At 37.2% G+C, this 13129-nt stretch overlaps 1 protein-coding gene across 1 annotated transcript in view; it reads left to right on the plus strand.

Annotated features, from left to right (window-relative positions):
* LOC125232310 (hemicentin-2-like) overlaps positions 1–13129 on the plus strand; it is a 340497-nt gene that overhangs the window by 288005 nt on the left and 39363 nt on the right. The window contains 1 exon segment of the mRNA XM_048137936.1: positions 4657–4767. Within this exon segment, the coding sequence (XP_047993893.1) occupies positions 4657–4767 (111 nt within the window).

Below are 13129 nucleotides of genomic sequence, written 5' to 3' on the forward strand. Positions count from 1 at the left end.
CTTTGAGTGTGCCTCCTCATTGTGACATTGCAGAGACACAATAGGTTACTAGACTCATATCGAATTTGGCACAACAAATGATGGTCTTCTGTACCATTTGACAAACAAAACAACATTTATAGATTTTTTGTATTAATAGTTATTTGTTATACAAGGGGGCAAAGTTGTATTTTAACGCCGAGTGTGGAATTGAAAAACGAGCAAATGAAACGAGCGAAGCGAGTGCGTTTTCACATTATCCGATCCGATATCGGATGTCGGAAGGATATCAAAGGCAAAAATCCAAGACGGCGCCTTAAATGTACGGGATATCGGTCCTACTTCCGATATCGGATCAGATAATGTGAAAACGCACTAAGGCGGGCTGCTAGTACCGGGCTTATTGAGGAGCGCTTATAGCTCATACTTTTACTACGCGCGTTGGTTTCTTTTTACGTTGCATTGAAGTTGTCCATTGGTTGCTCCAGCGCAACTAACATATAACGAAATAAAATTACTAGACATTTATGTAGTCTGTTCGGAAATGGGGTCCAATACATTCCATATCTATAGACGTGAAAGGTACGGGATCAATACATTCCACGATTCTTCTTTTTCCGAACAGACTTTAGCAATAGTGTGTAAAGACTTAATAAAAGTTTTAATAGAAATCTAACCGCCTTAGGACTTGCACCAACGAAAATGGAGGGTTAACCCACTATTTTATATGGAATTTGACAGTGAAGCCCACTAACCCTGAGTTAAGTGGTTGGTGCAAGTGGGCCTTAATATATTAAGCTATTACAATACCTACTACCAAAGAGGATCGAGTATTAAAGAGAGTTACTGTTAAAGTAAAATGTGTAATCACAGTGCATAGACTGCCATCTCTCGACACAGGCTTAAAACTTTTGAACCTCAGTTTTGACAATTTGGCCCATATTCTTAGCTTGATATGTTTTAAAAGTTAATGTCAAATATTAATATTAGCGCCATCTAGCTCAACATACATTTTTCTGTATGGTTTTGGGGTACGTTTTTTTCTTAGACTTTATCGGTCTATACGAAGTTATATAGGTCTTTGCTAATACTAATAGCGTATCCAGAGCTTTTAATTGACATTTTCCACTTTTAAATTTATTCTAAGCCTAAGCTGTGTACGTTTCTGCTACAGAAGTTAAAATATAATGTGCTTAAGCAGAAACATTTCTTAAGCAGAAACTTTCTCATGAAACTATCAGCTCACTTGTTCGCTCAATTTCAGTTACCAATCAAAGCGTGGATGTTAGTACATACAGCGAAGTTTTCAAATTAATCAAAGTAAAATCAATTCATGTTGGAAGTTTATAGAATACTTTGGTGGACAAAGTTGAATTAGGTACGCTTCGAGTGTTCTGACACTTGAGTTGCGTTTGTTCAATATTTTATGAGTTTGAAAACTGCGGATTGGTCAATTAAATGAAGTGATTTAAGATTTTTATTGATTTACAAATCATTTTAAAGCTTTTTATCAAATAATCAGTATTAAAAAAAAATAGTTTTATTATAATGTTTGTGGTCATAATAGTTCCATTATTTCATTGTTGTTTTAAGTTTATTAAATCTGTATCTCTTCGATCGAAGCGCTTCACAGTATAATAGACGTTTCAAACGTTTCAACACGATACCCTACAACCTAAAATATGTATAGGTTCAAAAATATCAACCTTTTATAGTTAATATACCTAATAAAAGATACAAAAATGTCCCTAGACTAATCACTAGAAATGTGTAACTTGTTTGTAATGTATTTGATACTATGTCATGTCATCCACAAAAAAACATCTAGGTTTCCATTTTTATTTATCCCAAACCTGTCCACAGCCAAATAAATAAAACGTCAAATAAACCGCGAAACTTTTATCTTGATGAAAATTTTATGAAGCGGCGACAGGGAATCAATTTAGTCATTACGAGTGAAATGCGGCTCTGGCTAATGACGGTTCGTAGACATTTTAATTATGAGCTGTCGGGGCCGAGTCCGGCCGGAGATGGGAACAGTACGTCTGATAGTGGAGGAAACATTTGAGGAAATAATTTTTTAAAGGACGTATATCTCTATGAAGTCTGAATAAAAATAAGACCTTTTAAAAGGGACAACTCATTTGGAATAGCGAGCAAGGGTGAAAACTATAGAAGTCTAGCATCGGTCGTTATATTGGCGCGATGCGCAATGTAATGAATCTATTTTTGGATTTATGCCACTAGATGGCAGGACGTAGGTAAGCATAAAGGAGCGTACTTGGAGTTTTTTAGTGTTTGATTCATTTTGGAAGGCATTAGATCCCCTTAACGAGCACGGACTCTTTTTAGTTTACTCGATAGATGTCACTGATAAGGAGACGGTTATGACTGTATTTATCACGCTGACACGTAAGTTAACTCCCTGATTATATTTATTAACAAATAAAAATAAGGCAGCCACAGTTTTGTCTGGGCACTTGATTGCTTACACTATTTTTGACTTCTAAAAACATTGAAGAATATTCATGTTTACGTGTCTGGTAGCGTCATTTGAAGCTAAATGGGAAGCATGTTATTATTTTTTCCCCTCACTAGCTCGGAAACACGTGTTTTGTCCTTTAATACCAGCGGGTAAAAACGCATTTTATCCACTAGTGGGTAAAGTAATTTGACCTTGAATAAAGTCAAATTAACTGCTTTAAAATTAATAAAGGTAGGTGAATCTAGTAATAAAGATGATTTACCACCTGTGGAACTACTGGAGGCAGTGATAAACACATTTTTTGCATTTTAGTTTCTTCGCTATAGTGAGGAGAAAAGTTTTGTGTTACACTCGGGTGCAAATGTATTTTACTTCTCGTGTGTTTAAAAACTCGCAAGTTCTGGATTCTATTCTCGACTCAACTATAGAATCCCTTCACTTACTCGTTTTTCAATTCCACACTCGGCGTTAAAATACAACTTTGCCCCCTTGTATAACAAATAACTATTAACGACAAACTAGAAATTTAATCATATGTTATGACATTTACTTATCCCTTGTGCTGGCGGGAATTTCAAAATCGTTGACTTAGTTGCCTAACCTTATCTTAGTCTGACTGTAGCATAGATATACAATAAGTAATACTTATTATTTAACTTATCTTCTTGCCCGTGTGGTGACGGGTTAAGAATTTCACCACCCCCTTTCTTCCCGTGGGTGTCGTAGAAGGCGACTGTGGGATATGGGTTAAATTGTGGCGTAGGCGAGAGGCTGGCAACCTGTCACTGCAATGTCACTGTTTCGTTTTCTGCCAACCCCTTATTTGCCAAAAGTGGGACTGAAACTTGAGTAGTTTCATGTGCTCTGTCCACCCCTTCATGGGATACAGGCGTGATTGTATGTATGTATCTTCACCAAAACGTCAATTGTTTAATGAAAATAATCAAAAGTCAAGTTTAAGTTTACTTTATTAAGTCAAGTCTTTACAATTATTTCTCAATTTTACCTAATTTCCATTGTAGTACTAGTGTTTCTACTGTTATTCGATGCTCTGTGCCACTTAACTCCATTTGCTGATAAAAAGACGCCAACCTCGATGACAGATAAAATCTGCAGGAGGCAGGTTAATAGGAAAAGAAAATTAGCTTTCAAAAGATCAAAATGTTTGTTCGTTATCAGGGACCGATATAAATTATGACAAACAATGAAATCATTCTTATCATTTATGAAGTTAATTCATATTTTAAGATTATAAAGACGCTGGATAAAAAGACGGATTGATCAAAATAAGGTGTCGGGGTAATAGTAACTGTGGGGCAATTGTAACCTTAATCGAAATATCTCCATATTTTACATCATTTACTGTAGTTCCATATATGTGTCCAGATAGCGTATAAGCTCTTTCATCATTTCACCGTAGATGGTGTTGATAGACCTAATGATCTCTGATCTACACGACCGTGTAGTTTTCGACGAAATTGGTAGTATGCGCGTGTATTACACTATTAAGTTGAGTTCCACATGTATCCACTGAACACGCCTACCATATATAACCAGTGCACACTCTAATTAATAATGTAAACCCCCAGTCAAAATTGCCCCGCTTTACCTTATCAACATTTTGTGTTAAGTTAAGACGTAATTATCAACAAGAAGCGTAGCGTCAGACCAAAATAAATTGGTAACAATTTTGGACATTTTGGTAGCCCCACCTTTGCAAAGGTAATATTGCTTACCCCTTTTGGGAATACATGCGTGAGTTTATGTACATGTATATTTGTAGATTAAATGTTAATTATTAAATTAATTTGTTTGCATAATTAAGGTCTTTGTCCACTAGACCGTACCATACCATGACCGTGCTAGGAGCGTATGTGCGATCTCTACGTTTATCAGAAGTCCATTTTTCTAGTACACTGCCGTTCTTATTAATTTCGCCATTTATTAATAAATAAGTACCTTCTTCACTCTAGGCGAGAATTAAGACACCAGCTCGCTAACCAACCTTTGTCACTGGACACGGTCACATTCTCCTGCCAGCTTTTGGTCGCAATTGCCGCTCTCGCATTGGGCTCACTAGCCATTTGCGGAAGTGCCGCAATCTAATGGACGCTGCTTAACCCATCATATTATTGATGTTAGACGCCATTGATGGTGATGAATAAATATACTAAATATAAAATTTGTTGCAGTGCCTCCACACCAGATGCTGTTGTACGACAAATCGGGGGCAGACGTATCAGGGGTCGTAGGACCTTTAGAAGAGGGCTCAGCCTTAGTTCTGGTCTGCGAAGTAAGGGGTGGTAAGTATTTACTTTATACTCTAACCTTCTTATTCATAAACGTACTCTAACGTTATCAAGGAGATAAAGTTCGTTTGTCCTTTTCTATCACACCAATACGTCGGAAAGGGACAAACTAACTTCATCGGTTCTAATGAACACAAGTTAAATTATAATCTATTGAAAATATTTCAACTTGTCCAGCCTCAGGCACCAGAGGACTTGGTCACTTTTTCTTTCATATGTGTAATTTATTTCGGTTTTAATTAACTTCATCGGCTTGATAATTTTAGAGTACGTTTATGAATAAGGGGTTAAGCTTTTAATATTATTCTGAAATTAAGTAACAATTTACAATAGTTCCAAGTGACGCAGCTTCATAGTATCTGCGGGCGGCTAGTTAAACATTATCACGTCAGGCCGTCCTTTTCGCACTATTCATAAGTGCGATAGAGACGCACTGATGCGATAAAGTTTATCACAGTGTGCTGCGCCCGCTGGTGTAATTTTGACCTGTCATTATGAACCTTGTGTAAAGTAGATAAATGCCTATAGTCCATATCATATTGGTTATCAAAAAGTTATAAACACTGAGTAGACGAGCCAGTTTTGTCAGCCAGGTGAAAATTCGTAACTCAGTTAGTTTTCTGATTTATTCCGTACATTTTGGTAGATAGTGGTTTGTTGACCAAATATTGTATTGCCGAAACTGCCATAAGTTACGACACAATCGTACTGTGTTTAGTTAATTTAAAAACCAATTAAGAAATAAGCCAGGCAACAGTTACTAAATATAAAAGCGAGTGACAAAAAAAAATCACCCATAAATAAACTTTGCATTGTAATATTTTTATTCAAAGTCACGTGACCTATAAAACTGTTATCTGACCTTCACGTTTCCGCGAAGTTTCCTCTTGGGTAGAACAGTGTCTGCTTTAGCAATTGTAATAGGTACTTTTTTTGCAAGGTAGCTATAAAGACCTATATTATTAGCCTATTTATTTACCTACTACTCATGAAATAAAACTATGGAAACGGATTAAATCGCGTCATAATGAATTTAAAATTCATCCCGGTCACCCGTTGACCACGAACGCTGTAAAGAGTTCGAAACGTCGGGATGAATTTTAAATTCATTACACGCGATTTAATCCGTTTCCATAGTTTTATTTCATGTAATATCGCACCAATTTATACACCAACTACTATTAGCTGCATTTTTTACCTACTGTGCGCCAATAAATATTTTTTTCTATACATCTATACTTTTTTGAATCGTCTTGAAAAGAAAAATCTACCAGCATTTTCCATTCATAAAATCTAATTCCAATTTATATATTTTTATACATTGAAAAACTGTAAAGTGAATTTGGTACAGCGTGATTGTGTTAAATTTAGCCCTACAATGCATGAATTTTTTTTTTTGGGAAAATAATTTATATGTGATAAATATCGATGTAGGTACATAGGGAAAAATAATAAAAAAAATAAAAAACCAATACTTTTCACAAAAAAATCAAATTTTAATCTCGTGCCACATGTGGAACGTCATGCATTTAGGTTACTTTGATAAAAAAAGTATTAAAATAAAATAAAATCGAATCTTCGTTTTAAAACAATCAAATTATAGCGTTACTTATGAAATTCCCGGAAACAATTCTTATTCTTGTTTAGGCAGAGTTCCACCCTGCATTTTTCACAGCCCACAAAGGTTTTTCCATGACAGTCAGGATATTTACAGCGTTGACATTTATCGTTCCATACCGGAAAATGGTCAATTCCGTCTATCCTTACATCCTTAGGGGGAGAATCGCTACATTTGGTTTTTTTTGCTTGTCAGCTATAATCAAAATCAAAATCAAAATAATTTATTCAGCAAATAGGCCACAGGGGCACTTTTACACGTCACATGTACATAGGTATTTAAAAAAATATTTAAAATTGAGTTGAAATTACAATTGATACTATTATATACTAATTCTAAGTTCTAACTAAAGTTAACTCTATACAATTAATTAGAGATATAGAAGGTCTCTAAATGTCGAATTACAACCAAGAACTACACTAAATTTTAATATAAAAAGTACAAATACAAAAAAAAAAAGTCTAAAATTACTTTAGAGGTGCAATTGACTCTAAATGTCACAACTAAAAATAAAATGTATATCTACTTAATCTAATTCTCCTTAGAGATGTATATGGTCTCCATGAGTCAAAATCATATATTTAAAATATTCACTAAAAGAAAGGAAACAAACGACAACCGAACAAAGTGTCCTAATTTAATAAAAATTAGAATTAAAGTTACTAAGTTATAACAGCCCCAGTAAGCTTAAACAGACCGGTCTTCACAGACGGCACCCGTTCACGAGTATGACGCGTATCTCAGCCATCGCCTCCCTCAACCTTTATTCGGGAAGGTGGCGACCCGATCAACGACGCCACCGCAGCAAAGACTTTTAAGTGTGCATGACATGTTCAAGCTGCCAGGCTAAATTAAATATTCAAATAATAAAACATAGCTGTAAGACACTATATTCTGTGCTCGTATGTTACAGAGGAAGGAAATATAGATTTATACAATAAAATTAAAGTAAGATAAACATTAAACACATAATCTTGGAGACAGATCAACACCAAAAAAAAGTGCAAATTTGAACTTTATGCCTTGAAAATACGGTTGTCAATAAAGGAGCTGCATCATAAAACAACATAAAATAATTTCTACAGATTAGGGTAAATTGAATCTTATGTTAACTTCATAAAGCCCTTGAAAAGTGCAAAAGTATCTCCCTTCCCTAGAAACATTAATATGGACGTAAACGCATGGCGTACCATATCGGGAACGTTTAAAAATTATTGCTTACAAGAATTAAAACATTGCTAAACTAAAAAACAAAACTTACCTTGCAATTCTGCACAGATTAGCGGTCATACTAATAATTTTTTCTTGCTAATTCACGCCTTAATTTGTTTTTTATTGCACTTAGAAAGTTGTCAAAACTGTTTCTAACGCCGACTGCCAAAATTCAATGGATCGCTCGATACCGTGGAGATTTACCGCTACCTAGCGGCAACACGATGGACTACTGTAGTAACCAGGTTCGCAATGTTACTTAAGCCGCGTAGCAGATGTCGCTAGCTACCTGATATTAGTCACCACCCACCTATGTTCTGGTTGTGACGTATATGGGCCAGTATGCACTGTAGGGTTAGAACATCGCTTGAAATTTTGCAATATCCCAATCGACGACGTTATTTTTTGCCAAACTACAAATTGATGAATTTTGGACGAATCGCCCTGGCGTTCGATATTGAAAATTCTATGGCTTGAATCTAGTAGTGTGTTGAGTTTATTGGAAACTGTTCTAGGAGCATCTATGAATATGAAAACCTGATTCTCGCAAAACCAGTTTATTCAGGAGATTATTTTACTCCAAATCGACTGTATTCTTCTCCGTTCCATCAAATAATATCCCAAAATATCGGGTCTGTTACGCCACGTCTTTGAAAGATATTTTTTTACCCACACTTATGCGCATCAAACTAAAATCCTGATATTAGGACAATTATTTATCGTCAAAAATGTCTTAGTGATTTTACGTTTAATTATCTCAAAAAATATCAGAATGAGAAAAAAAAAATATTCTGTCGAATTGAGAACCTCCTCCTTTTTTGAAGTCGGTTAAAAAAATCGGACATGTCGCGATCGCGTATAATCATGTGAGTTGAAATGTCCGAAATGTAATACCTTCTAGTAAAATATTTGATATGACGTTGAAATTCACATCATGTTTAGCTAAGTTTAATCGTCGAAGGTAATCAATAACATAATTAAATATTACCGATATGAGAATCAAACTCGAAATCCCCCAGTGTTCGCACCACTGCGTCATCACAATCGCTGGGCACACAGGCACAGATAATCCGAGCGGAGGACTGGCGTCCCGCCAGCCATACTGCGGACTTTTCAATGAACTCATTCGAACGGAATATCTCTTCCAATGTTGCCATAAAGGAAATCAAGCAGTAGAAAAATTTAACCGAATTGTTCATTATTCCGGTTATTTTACGGTTTTTTGGGGGACGATTTTAAGAGTATTTTCAGTTGAAGGGGACTGTTTGTTCCTAGTAAAATGGAGTAAATCAGGTAGTCTATTGTCGAGAAACGAGAACGTAAAGAATAAACACGACAGCGTGCGCGGTTAACCAACATATAAGAAAACTATCATGTCGCCCGCAGAATAGAATCAATGTATTCCGTATTCAAAATGAGACAACTACAGACACATTGTTGAAATAGAATCTAAGAAAATAAATAGTTTCTATATTATATGCCATCGTAAGATCGTAACTCTCAAATTTCAGCCATCGACGCGATATAAAAAAAACAGCTAACATCAACATCATCATCTACGAATCGAATTATTGAAACGTCCGGGATCAGCCTGCGTTTACCAGCCCCTTTAGCACACCTTGCCTTGTCGCGCGCGAGTCCATACATCAAGAAACAATGAGCGCCTCTCGCCATCAAACGTTACAGTTTGGCGAGGATTCCTGTAAACTGTATTATAAGTTTATTTTTGTGAATAATAAATTTAAAAAAAAAGCGCGACTTTAAGTATGTACTCGCGCGCGACAACTCAAGTTGTGCTAAAGGGTCAGGTATTAAAAAGACGATTAAAAAGATTCTGTGAAACGTGCGTTTCACGGAATTTTTATTGTTAACCCTTTTTTCACACAAGTTTAATTAACTACCTATCATGTTCGTTTCAATATGTTTGGGTGAATATCTAAACATCAATTTTTATAAAATTTTGAGTACATCCTACTAATCTTGTCTAGAAATTTGTGTATCTCAATCACTGTCCCATATTATTACCATAGTGACATCTCGTTGCGTTTCCTTGGCTATGCAGCCTTAGCAATTGACATTTTAGCTACGCGGTCTGATGTTGCAGTCACAAGATAGCAGAACTCGAAGATAAAACACACATACACATCGAGTTCAGCTATTACTTCAGAAACATGCAAAAGAGAATACTAGTAAAAATTCTGTCTTAATTTTTGTTGACAGTGACACTAGTGACACTTTACTAATCAACTAATATTCTGGTTGCTTTCTCTGCAAGGCATGTTTGACGTAGGTAACTATTTATGACAATCATGACATAAGAACGGGTAGTCTATGTCGCGGTGACATAATTTCTCGTCAATCATGCACTAGCCCTGCTGGTATTATTCAATCATTTATCTTCGCTACTAGGCATATTAATTCCAATAATATATTGGGTTGGCACAAAAGTAATGAGACACTTGTTTACGTTTTATATTTTTTATTCTCAGTATTTATTTTCTTTCTTAGGCTAGGCTGTTTATAATATGGATATAAAAGTAAAATACAAAAACACATACAAAACAATATTATTACAATACAAAAAGCTTAGTCGATGATGTAATCACCATTAGCATCTATGACTTCTTGCCAACGATCCGGCAAAGTTTGGATGCCTTTCGCCCAGAACTCTGATGGCTGTGCCTCGAAAAAGTTGTTCAACTCCACCTGTACATCATGGAAATCATTGAATTGTTTACCCCGCAAATGTCGTTTCAGGGCTCTAAACAAATGAAAGTCTGATGGTGCGAGGTCTGGAGAATAAGGTGGGTGGGGTATCGTCTCCCAGCCCAAGTTCTGCAGCTGTTGGCGAACGGTAGATGCGACATGAGGTCGAGCGTTATCATGTAGTAAAATTACAGTGGCTCATCTTCGTCGTTTTTTCTTGATAGCAGAAGATAGTTCGGTGAGCTGTGTTGAATATTTGTTAGCGTTTACAGTTACATTGTGTAATAGTTCATGAAACAGCATGCCTAGCGAGTCCCAGAAACAACAAAGCAAAACTTTTAAGCGGTTCTTTTGACTCAGCTTCGGTTGAGTTGGTGGCGTTTCTTCTCGAGGCAGCCAAAAAGCACGACGTGTATCGTTCTCATAATAAATCCATGATTCATCTCCCGTAACCAGATCAGTCAAAAACTCTTTACGTCGGGGTCGCAGCAAAAGTGATTGACAGATGGCGACACGGACTGCACGACTGGCGTCGGTAAGGATGTGCGGTACCCATCGAGCCAAAACTTTTCGATACCCAAGCTCATGCAGATGGTATTCCACAGCGTGGTGACTGCAGTTAAGTGCTTCCGCTAATTCACGAGTAGTAGCATCAGGATTCGACTGTAGTTCGCGGCGTAAATCGTCATCATTGAATGCAGGTGGTCGCCCTGAGCGTGACTGACTTTCAAGGCTCCTGTCTCCTGATTTAAAACGGTCAAACCATCTGGACACCGTGGCATGGCTTGTACTTCCAGCGCCCAATGCAGTGTTGATATTGTCAGCCGCAGCCCGCGCACTGTGGCCTAACAAGTATTCGTATAAGTAAAGTGTTCGAACTTGTCGCTCGTCCATTTTATTTCAATCTAACTAAACCAATCACGAGGGCGGCTTTATATACCCTCACATTAGAAGTACCTAGAATGTTCTATAACATACTAGAATATTATCGAAAACAATTAACTTAAGAAAGGAAATGTATAGAGTTTTGTAGAGTGTGTCATTACTTTTGTGCCAACCCAATAGTTGAACATGAGTCCTTGATTCCACTAGATTCCTAATGATTATCGCGTATACTGCAAAAAATGCATTTCACCGTTTTCGTCAAACTCGAGACTGACAAAATCGAGCGCTCGAATTTCAAAAATCTGTCCCAAGTATTGACAAATGCTTGACTTTCTAAATAGACAAGTGTAGGTTGCCTGCCTCGGCCAAACACTAAACGATGTGATTGCCTATCGACACATCGTCTCTTTGGGCCGTGGCCAAGTCTCGCCGATTGCTCTAGTTACGGCATTTGGCCATAGAGATCGATTAAAAATGATTATCCTATAAAATATAGATTTATCTTAGGCATAAATTGGAGTACAAACTATTATACGCTCAAGTACGAGTACATTTCAAGTACCTAAATAACTTAATAATAATAAAATAAAATAACTTTAACGTAACGTATCTGCAGTTACGACGTGTTTTTTGATAAATCTGAACATAATACTGAATATTACATTAAACCTCCTATTTATAAACGTTGCATAATATCAATGATTTACAAAAAAATAAGTACCAAAAAAACCGTTTATTAAATTGAAAAGATAAATTATTCAAAAGTTTCCGTCAAATAAATAAAAACCACGTTAAATTATATATTATTAAAAACTTATTATCCACATAACAATATTCTTCTTATTAAAAATTATTATTTGTATGTCTTTCCCATCACGGAACAATGGTGTTCCGGACCTTTGGGAGGCGTGCGCGGGGCCGAAGCCAACGCGTAGAGGCCCTTTCGACACTTTAATGAAATGTAAGGGGTACACCGAGCGGATGTTGCCCTTGCCCGTATCATGGGACACACGCAGAGGCAACACCCGCCAGGGTGTAAGGACTATTTGAGAGTTAATGGAATCTAAAATGAACTGGTCTATTTTGATGAAAGTGATGGACTAAATACTGGGCTATGGATAAAAAACCGGACGCCTGCCTAATAAAACGGTATCCAATTTTATTTCCGGCAGACGGTGACTCGTCCCCACAAGATGGGCCCCCACAAAAAGCGACATCCAAGATGGCTCAAGGGCAACACCGGTGTGAGAACTCAAGGGTGTCGAGAGGTGTACACCGCTTTCTGCCCAGTGGCTGTTAGGCCACTGTACCAACTCGCGTCTTATGCAAATTTTCACTTCCACCCCTGGGGCATGTAGCCCTAACGACCCCACTCTGGACGGCCAGCCAAGGCAAGCCAGAGGTAGAGAGTCCTGTCCCACCCACCCGCCTTACGGGTAACAGAACTCCCCAGGAGCACTCGGGTACGTGGGGTCGCTGTTCCCCAACAGCTCGCCACAAGCTGCCCAATTATTATTATTATTAGCCCACATTGTCCCACTGCTGGGCAAAGGCCTCCCTCTTACTCTTCCACGTATCCCTATCCTCGGAAGTCTCCCACCAGTGTGTCTCAAAGGCCTCGAGTTCGTCCCGCCATCTTTGACGTGGTCTACCCCTTGGCCTTGTAATTTGTGGCAACCAACGGGTGGCTGTTTTTGCCCACAGGTCATCCGTCACAGGTCTTATTAAAAATAGGACATGAAATTGTTACAACTTACGTTTAACAACTTAAAAGAAATCCAGAAAGTTTAAAATAAATATAATTAATTATACTTCTGTAGTAGACTTTTACGAGGTGATCCCGGATTTTTCTTTCAAATACTTGGCAACTTAATTTCAGTAATTGGCTCAGGTAACCTCCTATTTTTACAAAAGCAAATTGTCATCTGACCTTCT

This window comes from Leguminivora glycinivorella, chromosome 13 (genome assembly GCF_023078275.1).
Source record: "Leguminivora glycinivorella isolate SPB_JAAS2020 chromosome 13, LegGlyc_1.1, whole genome shotgun sequence".
Classification (NCBI taxonomy): Eukaryota; Metazoa; Arthropoda; class Insecta; order Lepidoptera; family Tortricidae; genus Leguminivora; species Leguminivora glycinivorella.